Raw genomic sequence first — 25,824 nt, 5'->3', positions numbered from 1 at the left:
GATAAGTTGGACGACGGCATGGGCCAGCTACCTTCTAATTCATGCCCGACTCCAATCATGACAACTGGTTACGAACGGTGGGATTTAGCCCCCAATCCTGAAACCAGCTAGCACCACGGCGGGCACCTGTATCGTCCAGCAGCTACCTGAGGCATCCGAGCTTACACTGGCGCACTTTTCACTGATGTGCAATCTCGGAGTCATATCGCTAGAAGCTTATCGGAGGGATAGGTTTGGTTTTCGGTGACGTTTGAAGCTGTTTTATTTGTGGCTGATGTGCTACCACAGTGCACGTCAGCACAGAGCGCCATGCAACAATTACTAGAAGGAACCCGTGCACCAGTGTCTACGGAAGCCGCATTTTAGACGGTTCAGCCAGCACAGGAATTATGGGAAGAACATGCAGTTGATTAGACTTCGTCCTTCTGTCTACAAACAGCTTTGTGACTGTGTGAATTTGTCATTTTTAACCAACGTACTGCGTAATAAATAAATAAACATTATTAAGATTGTACGACGGTAGGATTCAAACACAGAGGCTCTAGCACAGAAGCCAGATATTGAAACCATTACGTCAGGACGCGTGCTTCGACAAGTGACATAAAGCGCCCTCATGAATTTATCACAGACAAGCAACTGCCTTGAGTCGCTTGGCGCGTTTCTATTTGGCCATCTAGACAAACTGAATCTTTGCCATTATTAACGACTGCGCTTTTTGGCAGCGCCTTCTGCACTAACAAAAGTACAGATTGCTCTGAAATTACGACAATGTAGGAATATAAAGCTTTATAAACAAAAAAACAGGAAGGTCGGAATCCACGAACACGAAGGTCCGACAAACCCATATACTTCCAATCATTCCCATGGTCGTTCAACGATTGCAGCACCAGAGTACCCTCAAGAATTATTGTAAGAAATTCTACGCTCCCAATCGCACATAGCTTAGCGCCTGACATCCTATGTTTCGGTGGCGACATCCACATAAATTTCTCTCTGCGTCCCCCTTTTTTTGTTGTTGATTGGCTACTGCATTGACGGCACTTTCGTACCACGGTGCTAACTACGGAAGTTTCAGGGATTGCGCGGTCTCTACCCGTGAACGGTTGGCGCTGAACTTGCGCTTGATTTCGGCGATGGCCTGATTGTTCTTTCGACAAACTGACGAAAGCCAGCCAGAGCCTGAAGAAAAAGAAGACGTCCTGAAACGGCTGACCCCTACTATCGACCAGCTCATTGAAGGCTGCACCAACATGGCAGCCAATATTCGCACCCTAACCACACGCCTCGACCGCCTTACGGGCCCTCCGCAAACTGACGTCCTCACTACACCAAAGGCCACTCAGTCGCCTGGTCCGCCTCCCTCGACCAGGAGTGAAGCCGCGCGCGCGTTTGCTGGCGGTATTCTCAAAGCCGACGTAGCGTTTCCGCAGCGTCCCGAACCCTACAGGAAACGCGATGGCTGGCGCGCCAATCACAGCGTGGCAGTGAAACTGCTGGGGCTTCAAGGCAAAGCGGAGAGCCTTGGAGTATACCCTGCCGGCCCAGCCATTTGTACCCCACATTATAGCGCTCCAGGAAACATACACCGGCACCAGACTTGCCAGCTATACCGCTTACAACCAACCGGTGGCGTCGGATCTCCGCCCGAGCATCGCCATCCTTCCACACGGCAACCTCACCTTCAGCCAACTCGATCTTGACTACCCCGAAGTCCCTCACACTTTCGTGCAGGTCCTTCCAAAAATCCTAACCGAATCCCCACGGACATCTTAAACGTGTACAGCCCCCCAAGTGACAAGAGCACTACTGTAGCCACTCTTCTCCGCAAGGCGTTTGCGACCGCGCGGAACGAGATGCTACTTATAGTGGGTGACTTAAATGTACCACACGGTGAATGGGGCTACCCCAGCAAAGTCTGCGGTCGCAAAGGAGCCATGCTTTGGGACACTGCCCAGACACTGGGTCTGTCGCTCCTCCTCGACCCCGAACGGCCCAGGCGTTTCGGTAACAGCATCACGAAAGACAGCTGCCCCGACCTCACTTTCACCCGCAACATCCCACGTGAGCGCTAAGAAAATGTCGGTATGAACATAGGTAGCGATCACAATGTTCTCAGCACTACCTTTACAGCCACACACAGCAAAAGCCCCCGCCGCTCATTCAAACACACCAACTGGGGTGATTTCCGGTACGTTCGAGCTCAGCGTCCGCAAAGCCCCATAGACGACCTCGACACATGGAAAGATACTCTGCTCCACGACGCAGTCAACGCAATCTCCATTGTCATCAAGGAGGAGGGTTGCCCCACTCCAGAGGCTAAATTCATGCATATGTGGTAGGCCCAGCACAGCCTCCACGCTCGCTGGCTCCGACGCAAACACAACCGCCCTCTCAAGCTTCGTTCTCTTGCCTCGAACGAGAGATTGAAGCCTAATCTACCAAACTTAGTCCGGAACAATGCCATCAGACTTGCTACCGAATCGCCGGCCAGTTGGGATGCAACAGCTCATGGTTTCTGCTCAAGCACTTGCTTGATCTGACCCACACAAAGCCTGCATCAGGCAAGAATCTCAACCGCGTCACACACGCGTTTCCAGGCGTGAACCAGGAACTCCTCGTTACCTTGAAAGACAAATACATAAACACCACCACCGACATTCCAACCCCCTTAAGTTACAAAGGCTCCCAGAACCCAGACATGGAAGAGACATCATGGCGTCGGAAGTCTGCGCCACTCTCAGCCGCATCAAAACTACCGCGGCCGCCGGCGATGACCGTACCCCAACAAGATGCTTGCACTTGCGGACCTTTTCAACCACCACTGGCATGAGGGTCGCCTTCCTGACTTCTGGAAGCATTCCAAAGTAACCTTCATACCCAAACGAGGCAAACGACTCGATCTGGGCAACCGCCGGTCCATCTAGCTTACGTCATGCATGGGGACGATAATGGAACATGTAGTTCTAAACAGACTTCACACTCACGCATACAAGGAAGATCTCATCCAACTCCACCCCCCCCCGCCATGTTTGGGTTCCAGGCTGGACTCTCTACCCAGGACATCATGTGGCAGATCAAACAAAACATACTCGACCCGGGTCCCATGCGGGCGACACGCACGATTCTCGGCCTCGACGTCAGTAAAGCATTCGACAACATGTCGCACGCTTCTATACTGACCAACCTCTCGCAGATAAATGTAGGCACTCGGTCCTACAACTATAGTGCCAACTTTCTCCACAACCGCACTGCTGAACTCCATATTGGAGACATCTGCAATGACAAAGTCACCATGGGCACCCGGGGAACACCACAGGGAGTTGTTTTGTCCCCGTTCCTATTCAACATTAGTATGCGAGGTCTTCCCAAACTTCTCGACACCATACCCCACGTTAAGAACACAATATACTCCGACGATATCACCCTCTGGACAAACTATGGCTCGGACGGGAAGATACAAGATTCACTGCAACAGGCAATCAACACCGTCCACACTTACGTGCAGGCAAATGGTCTCGTTTGTTCGTCCACCAAGTCTAAACTGTTAGTTGTACGAGAGAGACGTGTTCGCCGACCCATCCCCGACCTTCAAGAGCCGATCACAATCCACATTGCCACCCACCCCATACCCCCTGTAGAGACCATCCGCGTATTAGGCATGCTGCTGCAGAACAACACGCAGAACTCGGAAGCCACTCAACGCCTCCGAACCACAGCCCACCAAATCAGCGGCCTAATCCACCGCATTGCCACTCGCCGCAGGGGAATGCGGGAGACCGGCCTCTGCCGCCTCACACAAGCCTACCTCATTAGTAGGATTGTTTACACATACCCTTATTACCACGTGCGCCGCAAAGACGAAGAGGCGGTGAATAGCATCATCCGCTCGGCTTACAAGGCGGCAATGGGACTGCCCCAGTCCGCCAGCCCAAAGCATCTCCTCATGCTTGGAGTATACAGCACCATCAAAGAGCTGATAGATGTACACAAAACTGCACAGATACACCATCTTTCTCGCACCGAACACGGTCGTTACATTCTTAACCGTCTTAACATCAACCCTACAGGTGACATCCACTCCACTGCTCCCCTTCCGACTGGAGTCTGCAGTCGGCTGGTCATCAAACCCATTGTCAAGAATATGCTACCTGGCCGCCATGATAGGGGCCGCCAACTGAAGGCACAAGCCTTAGACGACACCTACTGTGCTGACGAACGTGCCATATGTACGTGGAAGCGGCGAAATGCGACTCACACATAGGTAGCCTGCGTAGCGACGCCAACCACCATTCTCTTCAGCGCCGCTACAGTGCGCACACACGCCTCCACCGCTGCCGAAGAGGTCGCGATCGCGCTAGCCATCGCGGATCCCTGCATACACGCGGTTCTTAGTGACTCTAAACCAAGCCATCCCAAATTTCTAAAAAATCTCACTCTGCCTCCCCGCTGCACACAATCTCCGCAGTTGCGCTCTCGACAGAACTGTAAGTTTAGTGTGGGTACCTGCTCACGCGGAGAACTCTGGGAACGAAGGGGTCGACCGTTTAGCCCGAGGCCTAACTAACCGGGAGGCCGGCCCGTCGAACCCGGATGCTCTCGCAGAGGCCCCCAAATTCTATGCTGACATTACCAACTTCTACAAGGAGACGATACGCGTGTACCCGCCTCCCCACCCCGACTTTGACCGAGCTCAAGCCACCATGCTTCGCACACTGCAGACCATTTTCATTATCAGTCATTCTAGGCTTTATTTAATCACTGGCGGTGATTACGACCCCGTCCGTACTAAGTGGACCATGGAGTGTTCGCCACTCAGGCACACATTCTCTGGGAATGCGAGGGTAACCCTCCCCCACAATCATTACTGCCAGCTCCCTCTGAGGAGGGTTGGAACCAGCTGCTGACAAGAGCAGACAAGAAAACGCAACTCGCACTCGTCTCGTAGGCCGAAGACCTTGCTCCCACCAGGGAGCCACACTAGGCCTACCTGCCCTAACTTCCTACCCTGCAGTGGTAAATCAAGTTGTTTCTCTCTCTCTCTCTCTCTCTCTCTCTCGCTGAAGTTAACCTGTCAGGACAATGGGCACAATGGCGCACCTTAGAGAAATGCGCACCGGTACTATATCGGAGAACCGGCGCCACGGTGCGCCCCCTCATGGTATATGTACCGTCCACGGTTTCAGCTGGGACACTGCAGCAAGACGAGCGTAGCTGTGAATAGTATCTTGTCACGATAGGCGGCGAGAGTCACCCATTTTTACTCATTGTCTGTGGCAGATAACAACGTCGCAACATTACGATAGAAGAGCAGCGCGTTTAACGAGCCCTTTTTTTATCACTGGAAAATGCGCCAAGCCGACAGAAAGATTAAATGATCAAAATCCGCCGTGACACCATGGACTGAATATGCGTGGTAAAACTGTGACTATGAAGAATTCATTCGTAGGCATTCCGTACACCTCAGTAAGGGCTACGTGTAACCGCAACGCGTAGGGACAGTTGCTTCGGAGGGCCCAGCCGCTTCAATTGTGCAAGAAGAAATTTGCCGTCCTACTTGCATTAACACTGATCATGAACGATGCCATGCAAAGCTGCGGTTTGCTTACCCTGCCCACGGAGACTATTATTCACATATTCAGGTACTTGAACCCGGACGAATTGTTGGTAGTAGAAAGAACCTCTCCTGAGCTCGCACGTCTAGCGCGCATTGCCTACGCCGTGCACACCGTGCGTTTCCTTCCGCACTACTCATCAAGCTTCTTTAGGGAGTACTTCGACAAGCACCGGGCAGACGTAATATCCCAACTCGACGTCAGTGGCTGTTCGTCAGCCTCTTCAAGAACGCTCGAAGCATGCATCGAATTATGCGCCAGATTAACCACCCTGCGCTGCGTCAACACTCGCCTGCTACCGACAACGTTAATCCGGCTGCTAAGGACTCGGCTACACTCCCTGAAATCCCTCGAGTGGTCTCTACTGGGAAATAAGCACGTCGGCGAAGACGTACGTCGCTTTCTACAGGGGCCAGTCGTAGGCGATGCCCACGCAATTCTGCCGGACACGCTGCGTTCGATGTACGTAGAAGAAATTTCGTGCGGACGTAATACTCGGCTGTTGTGCGTCATGCTCAAGCGCCGCTCCTGTCTCCGCGAGTTGCACTTTCACGAGAGGTTGCTCCGCAAGCGAAACACCACGGCAGCGCACGATGTGCTCTTGAGCTACCACACTGGAACCTGCGGGAACTTCACAACTTTCACCTATACAAACGACAGTGCCGTTCCAGTCCGCGAAGCGAATCTAAGGGCGCTGTGGAACCAACAGCATGCAGAAAGCCAAGTTTCATCTCTTTTTGGCGTGTTCGACGCATGTCGTATTGTGTCTTCTAGCGTAATCGTGCGTCTGAACCCGTCGCTAGCTGGTAACTGCCTGATCCTGGACGGAGTGAAACCATTGCGGTTGTCGGAGCTGTTCTCGCAGATTTCCGTCTTCGTACGCGGCGACCCTCTTGCAACACTGAAGTCAGCGGCCTGCCAAAGACCTTACTGTCACGTTCATGCACTCGTGCTCGAATCCCCTTCATTGTCGGGGCAGGTACGTTCACGCCATCAACACCCGGCCAATGCGGACCCTCTTCTCGCATTTATTAGGGGATTCCCCTTTCTGGCGGAGCTTAATCTGGCCTCATTCCATTGCGAGTCAAACGTGGACTGCTGTTCCATCCTCGCCGATGCCGGTCTGGACAATCTGAAGGCGCTCGCCCTGCCTTCCTGTGCCCTTTGTTGGAAGGGGCGGCTTGAGCCCCTTGCCAGGGCCCGCTTCAGACTCGACGAACTAGACGTGCGCGCTCCGCCCGTTAAACAGTTCGCGATTTGCGCTGTCTGCGCGGCTGCAGTCACGTGCACCGCAGAAATTTTGCAGCCGCTTTGGAAGCTCTGTCCCTTGCTACGTCTCACCCTCTGCAATCTGTCGCACGTAAGATCTCTGGTGTTCCTGAAGCGATGCGTCGTGCGAGAACTGAGGCTCCAGAACTTGCACTCCAACCCCTACGAGGCGGAAGAAAGCAGGACCGCAATGAAAGAGGTAAGGCCCGATTTTACTCCTTGCTAGGTCGCGTATCGTTAAGGACCGAAAGAAAGGAAAATCTGTTTTTAAGTTTCGTATGTTTGTGTGTTTAGGCAGAGGAGGATAAATCAACCGTTGTTTTCTTATTACGCAGATAATTATGTGGTTCAGTGATAGCATCGTAGCTTAGGTGGATATAAATTTTGGCAATTGTCGATTGGTTTTGTTTACGTTGTCAACTGCCTGACCACAGGGGTTTACAATCACGGTTTGTCAATATTGCCTCTTCTGGTAAAAGCTGCTTGCTGAACATAACCCAGATCTAACTAATAGCAAAAGTTTGTAGTAATGCTAAGCACTTACTGCAAATGCCTATAAACTGTTTGAACGTTCCAGTTTTTCTTGCAATCTTAGCCTATCCATACAGCCATCTTAACCCTTTAACGATTCTCTTTGCGAATGGCACATAGGTGCACTTTTCATACGATGGACACCTTTCACTTGCAGATATTTTTTTAACCGAATAAAAATAAATTAAATATTCAGTAAACAGTCGGTTGCTTATGGACAGATGTAACCTTTACGCTAAAGATGAATGTCCATAAGTTGTAACTTCCTTTCAAGTGCAAACGCATTTTGGCATTTAGGAGCTATCAGGTTTCAGCAGATCGAGGCTTAAACAGCCTGTAAATGCGACGTGGCTTGAACTTCTGCAACAGAAAGTTTAACCGAACGCTTAATTTGGTGTTTCCAATTTGTTGTCGTCAACGTGTGTCACGCAGGCGCACTGACAGCCAGTTCACCCATCTAAGTCCGGCTTTCTTAAGGTGCATCGGAGCGCCATTTGCACCTCCTGCGGCTATAAACTTGCGAGCGTGATGGCGCTAATAACATATACCTGCACTCGTCTGTGTAGTGGGGGCGTCGCGTGTAGTCTATAATGCTTGCCAACTCCAGAAACAGCTAATAGCGCTACACGCTATGCCTACCTTTCCCTCGCAGGTCTGAATGACGCTCCGATTCACAAGGAAAGCGATTGGGAGGTGTGAACATGTTTGTTGTCAGCACTACTCTGTGCGCATGCGTGACCAAATATTGTTCACCGAGGGTGCTAGAGGGCATTGGCATGCAGTTTCGTTGTATCTACAGAGCTTTAGTCACTTCTGTCCGCACATGTATGCCATTTTGCTCGTTCATTTATTCTGTGTGTGCCTGCTCTCGAAGTGCGTGGTATGAAATCATCTGATAAGGCAATGATAGTGCTAGTCTTAAACCATGTTTTTTGTTGCATAAGCTAGCACAGACGCAGTGCATACATATCCAAATTTTAATGCAGACGTATTTGTATTGCCCCAAGAAAGATTTAGAAAATTAAATTGCTTCATCTATTATCTTAATTTGCGCCGCTAAGCCTGAAGGTGCTACAGCCAATTCGTGCAATGGTGGCCGTATTTCGATAGCGGCGACATACAAGAACGCCCGTGTAGCCTGCAATGGGCGCACGTTATTGTACTGAAAGTAGTCAAATTTATTCACGATTCCGTGTCTCATGATCGTATCGCGGGCCACGCCGATGATGCATTAGAGGCATGGTAGCAGTACAAGGTAGATAAAGATGTTTTGTGGAAGTAAAAAAAAAAAAAGGTTGAGGAAATGTATGAAAATACCAGAATGAAAAGCATCTAAAGCATATCTGATTAACTTAAACAGGCCAGGTGCCTAGTTGTCACCGCACCAATTCAAAGGAGATTCCAATAAATCATCATCATCCTAGTTTTCGCAGGTAAACCCCCACTAGCCCGAAGTGTTTTTGCACCACTTTTTCAACGGAATTGGTGATGGCACGAAAGTTCAACGCGTATTCCAAGAGCCAAAGCAGCTTCATTGCACATTCACAATTATAAATATGTATTCCGTCCATAAACGTGCAGTCTCCGATTGATTACATTCGCTCGGTGAGCGAAGCAACGACAGCGATAGCAAACACGTGGTGCCTGTGGTGTTTGCTGCCCAGAGTAAACCGCACTGCGGATGTTACCAGGCGTCATGCGTGATAATGATGATGTGTGATGTTTTATGGTGCAAGAGCTAGTGCGGCCGAAGAGCGCCAGGCGTCATAGGTACAGCGATGAACACAGTTAGGGGGAACACGACAGTGCGTCGCCGCGCTATGCGGAGCTCCAGTGCAGCCAGTGCGGTCGCGCATAGCATGCATGTACTACACCTGGAGGGGTGGCTTCGTTTTCTCTGAAACATAAATAGACGCCACAAGCGCTCGACTCCGTTTATGCTGCTACATTCCGACAAAGTTGCACGCCTTGAAACTAACTGCAGTCGCAGCAATGTTGCAAGAGTGCAGTCATAGCTTCGAAGCCAGCCTTCCGTCTGCGCGTCGCGTGTAAACGACTTGCGGATGCCCCACCCGAACATGAATGAACTGCATCAGCTCGAGCATAATGTTCACCTTCGACAAAGGCGATCTCTCTCCTTTTGTGAACAGCTGAAGGCAACGGAAGGAGCGAAATTGAACTTCCACGATGGAAAGGATAATCGACGTGTATGTTGTTCATAGAGGCTCAAGTTGGGGCACCGCCGGCCCTTCAGATGCTCTGCACAAACATAAGGCTGGCTTCCCGGCGACAGCGATCTGCTTGAATGTATCATACTGGCCAAAACCAAGAGTTGTAGCAGGCGACACGACGCTGTGCCTTCAGGCACCACTGCGCATGTTCAGGCATACTATGATGGGCCCGTTGTCAAAGCTTGTGGTTTGAATGTGTGGCGACGCCATCAGGCCTTGACTCTAACTGTCTTAATCGCTTTTTATCCGACGCGACCGACAGTCCGTGCGGGGCGAGATCACTCGGCGGACACGCGAATGTAGCCAACGGGAGCCCGTTCGTGGATCGCCAGGGCGGCCCCCTAGTTTTAGGAGGTAAATATTTCCCTAGACATATGACCGGCCTATAAACATTGCTCGTGTAATTTATTGATCAAGCAAAGCATATGCGTGAATCACGCATATTGCTGCACTTCAGTTACAGTTAGCAAGTTTAAAATTACTAAGTCCGCACCTAAGCATACGTGAATCGCAATTGCCAACCTCTGGCTTGCGCACGCGTCTGAGACGCTTACAAAGGTAAACTTCACAGGCAGTGAAACTTCCAAGAAGCCCGTATGTATAAGACATTGCCGTTCATCGCCCGTTCATAGTGCTTACGCCATCTGTGCAAAGAGGGGGCACTTCCGCCGGAGAAAAATAAGACCACTCCATATCCGTTAAAAAAAAATGAGTGTTATCCTTTTTGTTGTCAAGACACCAATTTTTTTTCGTGGCAAGCCATTAGAGCAGTATATTCAGAGGTGCCGCAACTGGATTCGACGGGTCTTTTGAGCTTTTAGCCGGAAACAGATGCAGCGAAACGTCCGGCGTACGGGTGTCGCATTTACACCTAGGCAGCATCGCTCCTTTGCTCTCCGAAGAAAGCTTTTGGTGTCGAGTGCAGGTCACTAGCCCATTGGCCAGAGCAGCTACACGAAGGCAGCTAAGTAAACAATTGTCCGGTAGTGTTAACTCCCTACTTTTGACTGAACGCGTTGACCCATGATGAAGCGCATTTCGCAAAGACGTCACCAGCATTCCATCAGAGAAACGTCGACAAGCAAGGAAAACAACATTGGAGAGATGCGGAAGGTATATTAACGCGCCTTTCCACGCTATATAGTTGCGTTAAGTTGTAATGGACGCCTGTGGGAACGCACCCCCCCCCCCCCCCTCTCCTGCCTCTTTTTCAAGCCAGCTGGGAAATGGGCATCTAAAGTTGGCGATAAAGTGAAAGACTTGTGAGTTCTTTCCTCGCCACTGGCATACAAAAATAATGAAGAGTTTGGTTTTCGTTGAATTGAAATCAAGTTGTTTTGGTTTCAATCAAAAGACGCGTTTCCTTTGGAAATGCTTGATTCCTATTCACCCAGTTATACTTCAATCGCTACTACCATAACCGGTCTTGATTCTGTCGGGACAATTGCTTCTGGACCACTTTTCGACAGGAGCTTCGCGATCGAATTAAATCGACCATGCCGGTACTGGCGGTGCTATTCAAATTCAATGTGGCGATGAATAACCGCCACGCATACATGTGCTCCGCGCCCGCTGCGTTACACAAGAATTTGTCGTTGTTTGCAGCCTTGATTCAGGGCTAATCAAGAACGCGCACAGCGCAAGCGTCTTCTTGCCAAAGTGGGCTTCTGATTCAGGTGTCAACGCTATTAATATGTTCACAGGCTGACAGGCCACGTACTACAGAAACGCTTTGGTTAGCGAATGCATAAATGCAACTAAATAATTTATTGGGGCTGTAATAAATATTTTGCCACTGTCCTCCGCTAACCCCAGAGCTGCATTTTCCACCTAACGCAAACCACCGAGTTCACAATTCGTCCGATCTCAGTGAGCGTTAGTGATGCTGCTAAGCTCCAGGAACTGCTGAATTCGCAAGCTGCTTGGATTACAGCAACAGGTGCGACGGCAGTGTAGCAAGTAGCAGTTGACAACGAATTCATGATATAATCGCAAGCCGTGACCCGACGATGTCTTCAAAGCTAGCTCTGGTTTGAAAACATGCAAAAATGTCGACAAATGTCGCAGTGATCTAATCTAAGCCGCAGTCAACTAATCGAGAATTTGGACTGCGAGGCTGGCGATAGGGAGATTTGAAGATGCGCATCTTCGCTTTTCGTCGCTGCCGCGTTTCGCCGCGTATTGCTCTGTCAACCTTGGAGTAACCATTACCATCAGCCAATTTTTGTCTCCGCTGCAGGACGATGGCCTCTCCTAGCGATCTCCAATTACCCCTGTCTTGCGCGAGCTGATTTTAACTTGCGCGTGCTAATTTTCTAATTTCATCATCACACCTAATTTTCTGCCGTCCTCGACTGCACTCCCTTCCCTTAGCGCTCATTCTGTAACTCTCATGGTCTACCTCCTATAAATAATTAGGTGCTCATATCACAGCTAATCTAAGTAGATCTTTGAATGTGTAAAAGATAATTAACAATGCTAATACCGTTAGGTTACTTATGCCATAACTTTTCAGCAGCTCCTTCGTCTTAAAGCTCTTGTTATACTATACTCTCATTCGCCCTAAATTAGAATACGCCATTTTAGTCTGGGATCCAAACACTAACAATTTGGTTACTTAACTAAAGATGGTACAAAATCGCTCTACTCGCTTCATCTGTTCCTGTTATAACCGCGCTGCCAGCATAACTTCCATGAAATCGGTTCTCTCTTCCGTGATTAGCATCCCGCCAAAAAATTTTCCCTTGAACATTTTTCATCGGCTTTACCATCGCCCAACTTTCTGTGACGAATTCATTCTTCAGCTACATTACACAGGATGTTTCAGCGAACACTTTCAAAAATCATTAAAAGTTGCCTGTGGCAAGATATCACAATTCTAGTTGATAAGCTCGTTTACTGAAAGCGGCGGACAATACTTGGACAACAAAACTGAGATGCAATATCGACCAATTAATAAAAATTCACTAATTAGGCTTGTAAGTAATTATATTATGGCCCATATTGCAATTTACAAATTCTACCCGTGGAGTTCGCAAGGCGGATCGACTTGGAACGAATTTTCAATATGACACCAGTTTCGAGATATAAATTCGCAAACGTTGCGGAGAAATGCATTGGCGTTCGAGTTAATTTGCTACAAAAAGGTTGTTGCATGCACTGAAGCACACAAGTAACTGGAACGCCAATGCATTTCTCCGCAAAGTTCAGGAATTCATATCTCGAAACTGACGTTGTCCTGCGAATTCGTTCCAAGTGGATCCGCCTCAGGAAGTCTACTGCCAGAATTTGTAAATTGCGATATCCGTCATAAGATAATTAGCTAAAAAGTTAATTCGTAAATTCTCGTTAATTAGGCGATTTTGCATTTCAATTTTTTTGTGCAAGTAGTGTCCGCCGCTTCGAGTAGACTGGTTCATAAACAGAATTGAGTTACGTGCCACAGGCAACCTTCAACAAATTTTGAAAGTGTTCTCTGAAACACCCTGTATATAGGACCTTGTGGACCATCGCTTTAAAGGGCCCCTCACCAAGCCCCATAGCAAACTTTGGTTATTCCCTGGAAGTTGTTAACTGTCCTCCAGGGAGCGTTCTGCCGTAAAAAAGTTTCAAATCGGCTCATCAAAGGCCAAGCAATAAATATTTCAGTGCCGCGAAGCCATTATTTCAGCAGGCGGGCTCCACTGCCAAGCTAGACACTCTCTCCACTCGCCCCGTCTAGCCTTTGCAAGCGAAATGCCTTCCCTGCGTTCTCACATACCAAGCCTCGAGGATCGCGTGACGCATACGTCACAGGTCCCGCCTTCATTTCTTTTTCTGCATTGCACATTTCCGCTGACCGCGACACGCGCGAGCTGTTGTCTCGTTCGCGCAGAGCACGATATTGCACGCTGTGCACAAGGAAACATGACTAGCGGTATAATTCAGTGCTAAACGAATACTGAGGCAGAACAAGATTGGAATCGCTTTCCTTGCGACATTGCTTCCATCTATGATAACATCCCACTTAATTCTGCTTTAGCTAAGATTGAATAATTCGAAGTTACTATGCCTTACTATGCCTTGCTATATTATTGTACACTATGCTTTATTGTATACCCACTCCCCTCTGTAATGCTTCGGCCGTGTGAGCAAATAAATAAATAAATAAATAAATAAATAAATAAATAAATAAATAAATAGAATATCGACTATCGCCGTTTGTTCTCTGATTCGCATCGCTCTCCTCCTCTCTCTTAACGTTACGCATAGCATTTTTAGTTCCAACGCTCTTTGCCCGGTCCATAACTTGTTCACCAGCTGCTTTGCTAACGTCCAAGTTTCTGTCCCTAATGTTAGTACCAGTAAAATGCAATGATTGCGCAGTTTTCATTTCGACAACGAAAATAATAATCTTCTATTCAGGAGTTGGTAACGCCTGCCGTGTGCACTCCAAGCCATTTTCATTCTTCTGTAAATTTCCTTTTCCTGACAACGATCCCCTGTGAGTAATTGACCGGGATAAACGTACTCCTGCAAAGACTGGAGGCTGACTGGAGATCATGACTTCTTGTTCTCATGCAAGGCTGCTCAAATTTGTCTACTGCACATTAATCTGCAACCCTGTTCTAACAAATTCTCGATTACGATCCTCAATAATGTTGCAACTCATACCCAGTGTTGCTGCACAGGACAATAACAGAAGGTTTGCACTAGTCAATGTACCTTCCCCTTTCATTTTAGGTTGCGTCGCTCATTTTATTCTTCCTGCACTGGAAGCTGTTGAGATATTCCCTGTTGATGCTCATACTTAATCCTTCCCAATGTAATAGCTCAAATATTTCTGAGCATGCAATGAATAACGTTGGAGAGATTGTGTGCCTTTGCGGGGACCCCTTTCCTGATAGGAAATTTTCAGCTTTTTTTGCAGAGAACCGAGGTAGCTGTGGCATCTTTGTACATATTTCCCAAGATATTCAAGTATGCCTCCTGTACTTCTTGATTATCCAATGCCTCCATGACAGTTGGTATCTATACTGAATCAGATACCTGTTCATGATCAATCAGAGACATATATAGAAGTTAATTATTCTGCGTAGATTTCTCGATTACTTTGTCATGCTGATGACGCTGAATGCTTTTCTCTTGCTGAAGGTATGCTTAGCGTGCTGATGTGAGTGGTACTGTGTGCTATCTTTACAACGAGGCGACCTGTATAACGTCGGAATTTATATGTCCGAGCGTGTCGTTATAAAGTCGTTTGACTGTATATGTGGCCGGTATTTTCATTTTTTAGGTTATGCTGGAGGTCAGAAGTCTGAAATTTGGGAGCACCATCAAAACTCTGGACCTGTCTTTCCTGGATACCAGGGCCGTTCCAGCTCCCAATTTACGGCGGCTGTGCGTCACGCTAAAAGAGATGACATTTAGCAACGCGCACGACCTGCTGGACCGCCTGTGCATCAGGTATCCAACCGCTGAATATATTCACGTGCACATCTGTCATCCAGAGGGATACCAAGGTGCAATCGCGCTGACCGCCAGGTATTCCGTAGAGCTAGACGGTGACAAGGACGGCGCCCTTCGCCTTGAGCCCGTGCTTTCCTCCGATGACGTGGTTCTGTGCGGTTGCGCCAACCTTGTGGCTGTCACAAAGCCCCGAAACTGTGGACCCCGACGGTTTTAAATTTCCTGCCTAATCAAAACCCTACAACAATATCTAAGCAAGTGGCTGGCATCGTTGACGCCACCGTTGGCGGTGCGTTTGAAGTTTTTACCAAGTCCTACTATTGTAGTTTGTATGCTGGCAACGCGGTCTGCATTGCTTTGATTGAAAGTTAAGGTGCTTATTGAGTATTGTGCGTGCAGAATGCTGTGCAGTTATCAGTAACAAGCGTGTGTTCGCGTATGCTTATGTCATTTTATTAAATTTTCGTGATGATAGTGCTTATGCGCGGATTCTACACTAAACGCAACAATGCCATCGTTGCACTAACAAGGAATCGCCATGGTATGCATATGTTTTTCGAGGTCACAACAATAAATAAATGTTTAGCAGGCAAGGTAAAAAAGTTCTCCCAGAATTTTGTCTACGCAAGTTTAATCAGGCACACAGAAAACCCGACTACCTTAAAAGAATCGGCACATTTCATGCTTATATCCGGTTGTAGTTGGCGCATTGTTATCTGTAATCACCAGTTGCACAAAGGGCACCGCTCGCCTTTAATCTTGAGGAGAAACTGCTGTCCATATCGATTAGCACAGGCACTGCAAATGCCTTCTTTAAGTTTCGTGAAATATTTTCTGTAGTGGCCAATTATTAGAAGCTTTAGCTTTGCTCGAAGAATTTTTCAAGTGTCTATAGATAGATTTTCATTGATTTGATATTGAGCGTCATTTAATTTCTTCGGTGCCCTGTCAACGTCCAGTTTTCCCGTAACCAGGGAGAAGCTGCACATAATTTGACACATTAGGAGCGCAACATGGTAAAGCATAATTTGTAATCGGTTTCGAAAGTGGTATTTGGAAGAAAAGGCCGTGGAGCATTTCATATCAACGCAGCCTCGTCATTGCTGTTCTCGCTCTGGTATGATCTATATATGGCAGGCCATGTAATGGCATGCTGCCAGAAATACGATAGCCTTTCTGCGCAATGCACACGACGACGTGGTGGTATTGAGCTGGCGGAGAAAGGTGTGTCGAAGTATCACGTTTACGAGTGGCCGGTAGCATGCTGGGCTTTTCTCTGCGTTGCTCGTCGTGCTCTCTGTCGTCTGTTGATAACAAAAGCTACTAGCTGACAAATTTTGACACGCTGAAGTGACTAGCGCAACAGCGGACGCGGAAAACTAAAATGGCGACAAGGACAAGCGCTTGTCCTTGTCGCCTTGTTAGTGTCCCGTGTCCACTCTTGCGCTAGTCACTTCAGCATGTAATACCAACTAGCCTGGTCTCACACACTGCTTAAGTTTTGACAGTTCGTCTCCTTTACCTCAGCACAATTTTCTTGGAATATGGAGACTGCTGTAATTATCTATCCCATAGCACTAGAGCACGTAATAGGCACCCTGCTAATAAACACCGTTCAACAAATCGTAAGCGACACGGGCATCAATTCTGAGGCCACAAACATCCCTTTTGTAATTTCTTCGGGCGCATTTGTAAACTACATTTGCAGACGAACAGGCTAACAATATTGGGGAAAGTAGGAATTGTCACCTGTGCTGTCATGTGCAACATTAATGACACAGCTCGATCATTTCAGTGATTGTGTAATGGGATAATGTTGTCGGCCTGGCGGAGGTGAAACGATTACCTTATGTTTCCTCATTTGCTATTATCAGCAGCAGCCATCACTGCGTCTCAGACGCACTCGCTCCCTTTCTTCGTGTGCTTGTTATATATTTTTTTTGCCAGTACACTTTTTAAATTGGTGGTTGCATTAAGAAAGTTCAGACACGCGCAATCACTGGTGGAGTTGTAACGGTGTCAATAGAATATTTGCACAGCACCGGGAGTCACAGCTGCTTCACTGAAGACCAAGAAGAGAAGAACCAATAGTCTCGCCCACTCTCGTCTTTGCCAAGTCGAAAACGTCTTCCGAAGACATAGTTACACTCCATTATCACAATTTAACCTGTAAATTGTGTGTAATTTCTGTGCTACATACTGTGGTCGATAACATTATTATGGCTTTGAGTTTCTTTCACCCGTCGTGTCGTCGTATTCGCGTCGTTAGAAGAGCAACAAGCGCTGTCCAATAGACAATGAGTAGAGAGAACGGTTTTTTTTTTCTGGTCATGTTTTACAGGGGAGCTGTATATCACTAGCCGCTTCGTCCGTCGTACGTTCGTCTGACGCCTGCACGCCATAAACTCATCCGGCGCAACCCCATGCGCATGCGCGAAAAAAGAGAGAGGCACGTGATTGGCGGCGTCAGTAGTGCCGTCGTTGCTATGCGTCGCAGCCGAGCGCGCGCGCAGCAGTCTCTCTCTGGCTCCGAAAAGGCTAGGCCACGCGTCATACGTACTCCTGGCAAGCAGGCAGCTTTTATTCAGGAACTCCGCCAGCAGAACCGGAAACGAGCTCGTCTACGCTTTGCCGATGCTTCAGCCTGGGCACAAGAACAGGCTCGTTCAGCCGGGCGCAGGCAGCAATATTATACCGAGGATCTCGCAGCCTACCAACTGGTCGTTTAATGAACCGTTGCGAATAACCTAGTGATAAACACCGGGGCCTGACGTTTCAGCTTCGCTGGTTCAGCGCCCGTACGGAGTGCTTCGGCGGTGATTTTTATTCTCGAAACAGGACGTCGCTCACCTCTGGCATTTTGCTAGCTGCGAACTGCTATGCCAGCATGCCTAGCCGTTTCAAGGTGTCTCTAAAGTGCGAACACTGATCGCGTACCAAGCTCACCAATTTTTATCCAATGCCATCGTTGACACTACTCGACCGTGCTGGCGCAACACACTTTCAACGACCCTAACGTAAGTTTTGATCACATGGTAGCCGACACGCTGTCGTTGCACAATTCCGCTCATCATCGGGATAGGAACGTATCTTTGTCGTTGGTCGCCTTCCCACGTAACTCCTCAGGCTACGACACCGCTGCTTAATCATATTTTTACAGTAAAGCTCTTTCTGCGGACGCTGTGCCAAATTGTCGTACTTCGCTAAAAAAGGGCCACGTGACCTAGCGGTATAGGAAAACAAGAGCTCAATTGGGGGAAAGGGATGGAGTGACCCCTTTCCCCCTGTGAGAATTCTATCTTTTACGCGTATCTTGTATGGTTGTCACATGGTGCATTTTCGGCGATCGAGCCAGAAGGGCATCGAAGTTATCGACAATTTCGAACGAAAAGAATACGCTGGCGGTTTGCGGCCAAGGAACAGTGTCCAGCGATTGAAACGCGATACTGGGAGCGCGTGGCTGTCGACCCTTCTAGCGCCAGAAAGGAGGCCACGTCAGTCCTCAAACCAATCCCACCGATCCTCAAAACGACTACAGCGCCCGCTTCTCCAGTGGTGGTCCTTGCGCCCAATATACGGAGCTTTGGATTAGTGGTTTCGCACCGGCCTCAGTATCTGGCGCCATCCATCAGGAGAGTGGGAAAGTGAATCCGCACCCCATGCACGACTTCCTGAATCGGCGGCTCCCTCACATTCGACTGTCTCCGCGCGCCCGCTGGCCCGGCGCCAGCTTAGCCCGGTACATGAAGTTTCATCTTCCGTTCTTCGCTGTTATGGGGAAGCGCGCGTTGCTGTGCCTGGACTGGCGTGGTCAGTTTCGGGGTCCTCGATAACTGTGTGCTTGTGCTCCGCGATGTCTCACCCGTTTCACGGCCCGCACCGCTCGTGCGTCATGCAGTGGTGCACGAGTACCTCAAAAACAAGCCCTGCAAGGTTCTTCCGGTTGCCTAAAGACAACGGGTGAGCGTTCAGAGCCAAGGGCATCAGAAGGGGCATGTACACGAACACGGCCCTGTGCATTTATATGCTCCATTAGTCTACGGACGTCGTTGCGCCTTGATTGTGCTACACTTCTCTCTTACCAGTAGAGAAACCTGACAAACAGATGTCGCTCCTCATTGTCCCCTGGTCAAAGACGCGTTTTTCTCTGCCAAGTCTTATTATGCAACTTCAGTAACTCGCCAAGCTTTCCATTCCCCTCTCAGTGGTCTTTCTATGTGTCGATGTTCTACAAGTGTACTAACAGCTGAAACATTACTGTGCATGTTTACGTATTATCTCAGTAATTGCCGATGGGAAAACTGCGCGAACAGCCTTCATGTGTAAGCATTATACGCTTTTTGTTTCTTCAAAGCATGAGTATTGCAAGTGTCCTGTTTGAAGTTCGTGTTTATTACACATAGGAGTGCTCAGTAGGTATGACGTAGTACCTTTCCTGAAGGCATGAAGATAGCCAGAGTTGTAGTCATTCACAAAGGTGGCTCTCATAATGACTTAAATAACTATAACTATCGGCCTATATCTGTGCTACCTTTATTTTCTAATGTGTTAGAACCACATTAAAATCACGACTAATGAAGTTTATTGGCAACCACCGAATGCTTTCCAAGCAGCAATTTGGCTTCCGTGAAAAGAAATCAACCGAAACGGCGCTCTTAGATATTAAAGAAACATTAACAATGTCGATAATAAGCAATACATTCTTGTATTATTTCTAGACTTTAAAAAGGCGTTCGATTTTATTAAGCATCCCATTTTGTTTGACAAACTCCCACACTACAGTGTGAGAGTTTTGGTATTAAACCTGATACGCAGTTATCTATCCGACAGGCTGCAATTTACTAGCCTAAGTGGTTACCGTTCCTAATTACAGCCGATAAAATATGGCGTACCGCAACGCTCTATACTTGAACCATTATTCTTTATTCTTTATATAAATGGGGGATCTTGTGAACATACCGCGAACTCCTGACATAGTTCTCTATGCAGACGACAAAAGTATTTTTTTTACCGGAAAACATTTAGTTGAACTTGAAAATGCAGCTAATACAGGGTTAACTAATCTGTCAAACTGGTTGCATGGAAATCAACTTCAACTAAATGTAAAAAAACACTATATATATTATTTTGAAAGGCCGTAATAATCCTGATGACTATATAGTACATGTATTAGATTTAAAAATTGTGGTATCGAACGGCTTTCTACTTATAAGTTTCTGGGTGTCGTCTTTGAAGAAAACTTGAGGTGGACACCAATAGTAAACAAGGTACATGCAAATATGTGCAGGTCAGTTTCCATATTGTATAATACCAGAACGTTGGTGCCAAAATGGTTAAAACTATAGCAATACTATGCACTTGTTCATTCCCATGTACACTCATGTCTACTAATCTGGAGTACAACTACTAAGACAAATTTAGATAGGTTAATAATCCTACAAAAAAGAGCTGTGCGTTGCACAGAAAATCTTCAACGTAGTGACCACACTCCGTCATACTTTTCCAAGCTAAACATACTCAAAATAGATCATCTATTCTAACTAAGGCTTGCTATGTATACACATAGAGAAATTCCGCGTGACCCAAATACGCTGTCCACATTTTTGTCATCCGACAACTCACAATATCACCTTAGGCATAACATACTCAGAACTCCTATGCTTAGAGCCAAATATGGTACCCAGACACTCGCCTACCTAGTACCTCATTTCCTAAATAATAATTCAGAAATCGCTACTAGGATTCAGAAATGCAGATCTGCTCACAGTCTAACGAAGAAGGTTACGAATTATATTTTGCTAAGTTCCTAATGAACTTAACTGTCCTTGCGGTCTAGATAACGTTTCTTTTTATTTTAGTCGTTTTTTCTTACATTATTTCTCCTATTTGCTATACAATGTTTCGTAACACTGATCAGTATTATTTGCTTGTTTAAATATTTCCATGTTCTCGCGCATTACTGATGACATATTATGTATAAAGTGTAACAATCTTACTTCTTTGTATAGTTGATTGCTAGCTGCATACATTTGGACTTTTTCTTGTTTCTTTGTTGCACTGTCTTTTCATGATGTTCCAACCCCTGAGCAATGTACGCGTAGGGGGGCCTCTGTCAGGCAGTTGCATCTGCCTTTAGCCCCTACATCCAAGACAATTTATTGTCTAAATAAAGCATTCATTCATTTATTCATTCATAATAAACGAGTTTTGCGCCAAAACTGCACACAAGAAAGGAGACATCACGGACGTTTTTTTGTGTTTCTGGTCCTCGAGCAAAACTTGTTTATTATGTCGGATAACCAGCTAGCCCAGCAGTTCACTCTTACTCAGTGAGGTAATTTAACTCCTATTGCATTCGTGGTGAAAGAAAAGTCGTGTTGTTGGCTTATTCCATTTGGTCTTTCATTCAGGAATAGACCTTTCTGCGAAGGTTTTTGATGTGCTGCTGCAAAAGCTGACTACCTTCTTCTCCCCCTTGCCACCGTTACCCAAGTTGTAGCCAAGTGCAAAGTAATGCGATAATGTGTATTTTCGTTTTTAGTAGAAAGTTATTTTGTTCTGCCATGTCTTTTTCATTTTGTTGAGCAGTAATAAACATGTCACGCACTTCATATACCTTTGTGCAGGTATATAAGTAAGTTCTTATTTTTTATGGCTCTCAATGAAACACTCCTGAGCATTTTATTTTATTTTTTAGCTATCTTCCGTGTCATTGTTTTTGCCATTACCTGTGAATTTTTCTTTCCTTTAGTAGTCATAACTGTCATACGTGTCCAGTTTTGTGCAATATCTCAGTGAGTATATCCGCTCTCAGAGCGTATATCAGAAGCTGTTCTACAGTTTGGTGTATAGGGCATTATATAAAAATCTGTTTTCTGTATATGTGCGTCAAACACCCTTCGCGTTTTCTTCAGTTTATTTCTTTTGTTACTTCACTGTCTGTGAACTTTGTGTTCTTTAGTATTCATGTACATCTCATGCATTCTTCAGTTGTTCATTTGTTCATTTTCTGAGCGCGTATTATACCAAGTTATGCGAGAATGTTTGTTTTCGGAAACGGAAGTCAATAAAATGAGGCCAAAGATCTGTTCTCTTGGAAGTGAAATATATATATGTTGTGGCATATGCTTACATAGTGAAAGTATGGACGAGACTGCGTACTTGCAAACACAAAGAACTCACGGTGCACCACTCGCCAGTTCACAATGCCAATGTCTGGCGTATTGCGCGCGCGATAAAAGAAATACGCGCCGCACGGACACGCAAAAATAAAAAAAAAGTGAAGCTGCGCAGGGCATGGGGAAGGGTGCAAAGAGAGCGGTGCGGGTCGTCAAAACAAAAAGAAAAATACAAAGCTCTAGGGTGAGGAGACGCCGTGCCTCTGCTGTTCCTGTTGCCATGACAACGTAAACAATGTTGTGCGCCTCCATTTTACCTATATGTCGCCCTCCTGCTAGCGCCGTAACTGAAGGTCACCTTCGCGCTAGCGTCTAAAGAGCGCCTACCTAAATACAGCCAATGGCAGCCATCGCTAGATTCACCCCTGGGATTCCGCACATTCCGCCCTATCTAGAAATATGAGAACGCCACGACTAGTACAAACTCCTGAGTAAGAAACTATCTACCGCCAAACTTCGCTCTAAAAACTGGCCGCGCAAAAAAGAGGCAGACCATCAAAAAACGAACGCGAAAATACAAACAGAAACCTCACACGCAAAAAAAAAAAGCTCTGGGAGAACCGCGAGAAAAAAGCCCGCCTAAAGCATGCTCACCACGCGATATACGCCAAACCGAAAATGAGGTGAAAGAATGATGAAACAAAATATTTATATTATAGACTGCTTGGGAGGCTTGTCTTCCTTGGTGCAACAGTCAGTGCAGCTAACACAGCTTCGCTGTTCGATCAGGTTTACGGACTAAAAGCGGCGGTGACATTTTTTTTCGTATACTGGAACGTACCACGTCTCCCCTGAGATATACATTGCAGTTGAGATGCTCGTGACGATGCTGCCCTGACTGATTACACGCGTGAGATCGCACATGCTCCACTTATCCGCTTCGCAGAAGCACCAAAAATCTTTATCGAACAGCTACCTGCAAGTGAACAACATATCATGCGAACCACTCGTGCTTGCGTGTTGCGCTTTTTGACCTCGTTGCTTCCAGAACCTACGTCGTCCATGCTTCGAGCATGGAGCCTTGCTACACGTGCTCGACCCCTATGTTCCATACAACACAGTGCATGACTTCCTTTCTTTCCCTCCGTTGCACCTCTCAGTCTTCGGTAGCTACCACTCTAACATAGTCGTAACAAATAAATAAAAATCGCATATTCAGGCACATATTCAGACAGGCACCATACATGTAGAATTTAGTAACGCATCTTGTATTTATTTTTGTGCACCTCCTTCCCCATTGCATCTGCTTCCAGCAAAATTAAACTTGCTGGATGTTTTACTGCTGCGTAGTTTTTCCCTAAGTCCTTGGTTCGAATTTACATGGCATGTTTGTCTGTACCGAAGCAAGATAATATGCAATTCATACTCAGTAAACCTATCAGGCATTAAAGCGATATATATATATTGTCACGAGAGGAAAAGCCAGCCAGTCAGTTCTAAGCGAACAGCCGTTTACAGTTCGTGTTTGCAGCAGCTACCACGCACACTTCTTCTTCCTCGACCTCTAGCGTAACTAGTGCGTGCCATTACCCCTCCCTCCAAAAAAAAAGAAGAAATAAATAAATAAAGTTGGGGAGATGTTAAATGCCACAAGGAAAAATAAAAGAAATGAGAAAGACAACGGACGAGACGACAGGGGCTGCATCACAAAGTTTGTGGATGAGAGTGAGCGCGAAAGGTAAGGCTTCATCCTGGTAACATGAACAATGTCAGAGGAACGTGGTCTACGGGAGTGGTGCGAAGTGTCGGCTGGAATAACTTCGTAGTTGACAGGACTTAGACGACGCAAAAGTAGGTAGGGTCCAAAGTATCGGCGCAATAATTTTTCTGACCGGCCTCGTTGACGTATAGGGGTCCAAACCCATACAAGATCTCCCGGGTTGTATGTGACGTCTCGATGGCATATGTTGTTGTATCGACGAGCATCTTGACTTTGTCGGGGTAGAATTCGTTGCCGCGCAAGGTGCCGCGCCGCTTCGGCACGCTGAACAAAGGCGTCTGTATAGGTTGTGGTAGGTTGAGACGAAGTTGGTAGGAGCATCACGTCGAGCATAGTGGTGACGTCGCGTCTGTAGACCAGACGAAAAGGAGGAAACCCGGTGGTTTCTTGTAAGGCAGTGTTGTACGCGAATGTCACATACGGGAGCAGTTCGTCCCAATTTTTATGATCCGTGGCAACATACATGGAAAGCATATCCGCAATCGTTTTGTTGAGACGCTCTGTTAAACCGTTAGTCTGCGGGTGATACGCAGTTGCCGTACGGTGCGTTGTTCCTCTCAGCTGCAGAATGTCTCGGACCAACTGGGCAGTGAAGGCCGTACCACGGTCTGTGATGACGACAGCGGGAGCACCATGTCGAAGGACGATATTTTTGATAAAGAAGTTAGCAACATCTGAAGCAGTAGCTCGCTGAACGGCTTGTGTTTCGCAGTATCGAGTGAGGTAATCGGTGGCGACGACGATCCAGCGGTTATCAGCCAAAGACTTGGGAAATGGGCCAAGTAAATCCATCCCGACTTGTTCAAAAGGTGAGCAAGGAGGTTAGACAGGCTGAAGCAGACCGGCTGGTTTTAGTGGTGGAACTTTGCGGCGCTGGCAATCTCGACAACTTCTGACGTACTGCTTCACGGTTTTTGTGAGTTTTCGCCAATAGTACTTCTGCTTGATCCTCGCGAGAGTACGCGTGAAACCAAAATGCCCGGACGTTGGTTCGTCATGGCATGCACGTAGAACGTCGTCACGGAGAGTAGCGGGAACAACGAGCAGGAAAACGGCTGCCGTAGGGTGAAAGTTCCGCTTGTATAGGATGTCGCCACGTAGGCAGAAAGGGGACAAGTGGCGCGCGAACAGCCGTGGGGGTTGTGGGCGGCGTCCTTCAAGGTATTCAAACAAGGGCAGGAGCTCGGAATCTTGGCGTTGCTGTTGAGCAAGGTTTAAAGACGGAAGAGTGCAAAGAAAACCAGAATCGTCGTCAGTATCTAGTGGTGCGGGTTCGACGGGGGCGCCGGAGAGACAGTCGGCGTCAGTGTGTTTCTGGCCAGACTTATAGACGACGGTCACATCAAATTCCTCTAACCGAAGGCTCCATCTTGCGAGACGGCCTGAAGGATCTTTGAGATTCGCCAGCCAGCAGAGAGAGTGGTGGTCGCTGACGACACGGAAAGGGCGTCCGTACAGGTATGGGCGGAACTTCTGGATAGCCCATATGACTGCCAGACATTCTTTTTCAGTTGCTGAGTAGTTTTTTTCAGCAGCGGACAAGGTTCGGCTGGCATACGCAATAACGCGCTCAACACCAGCTTGAAACTGAACGAGTGTCCCGCCGATACCAACGTTACTAGCATCAGTATGCACTTCTGTGTCAGCCTCGGTGTCAAAGTGACCAAGGATAGGTGGTGTCTGTAGACGTCGCTGAAGGTCGTGGAAGGCGTCGGATTGTGCTGGGCCCCAAACAAATGTGACGTCGTTCTTGATGAGTCGTTGCAAAGGTTCGGCAATTTCACAAAAATTGGGTACAAAACGGCGGTAATACGCGCAAAGCCCTAAAAATCGGC

General features: G+C 47.4%; 1 protein-coding gene across 1 annotated transcript in view; it reads left to right on the top strand.

The window, feature by feature from the left end:
- The first annotated feature begins 3,025 nt into the window (after positions 1–3,025).
- Positions 3,026–25,824, top strand: part of LOC142570612 (uncharacterized) — a 28,816-nt gene continuing 6,017 nt past the window's right edge. Inside the window, exon 1 of the mRNA XM_075678978.1 lies at positions 3,026–4,226. Within this exon, the coding sequence (XP_075535093.1) occupies positions 3,026–4,226 (1,201 nt within the window). The remainder of the gene's footprint in view (positions 4,227–25,824) is intronic.

Source organism: Dermacentor variabilis, chromosome 2, assembly GCF_050947875.1.
Source record: "Dermacentor variabilis isolate Ectoservices chromosome 2, ASM5094787v1, whole genome shotgun sequence".
In the NCBI taxonomy this organism is placed as follows: Eukaryota; Metazoa; Arthropoda; class Arachnida; order Ixodida; family Ixodidae; genus Dermacentor; species Dermacentor variabilis.
Note: the sequence above shows the minus strand (reverse complement) of the source record. Positions and strands in the feature narration are given on the sequence as shown.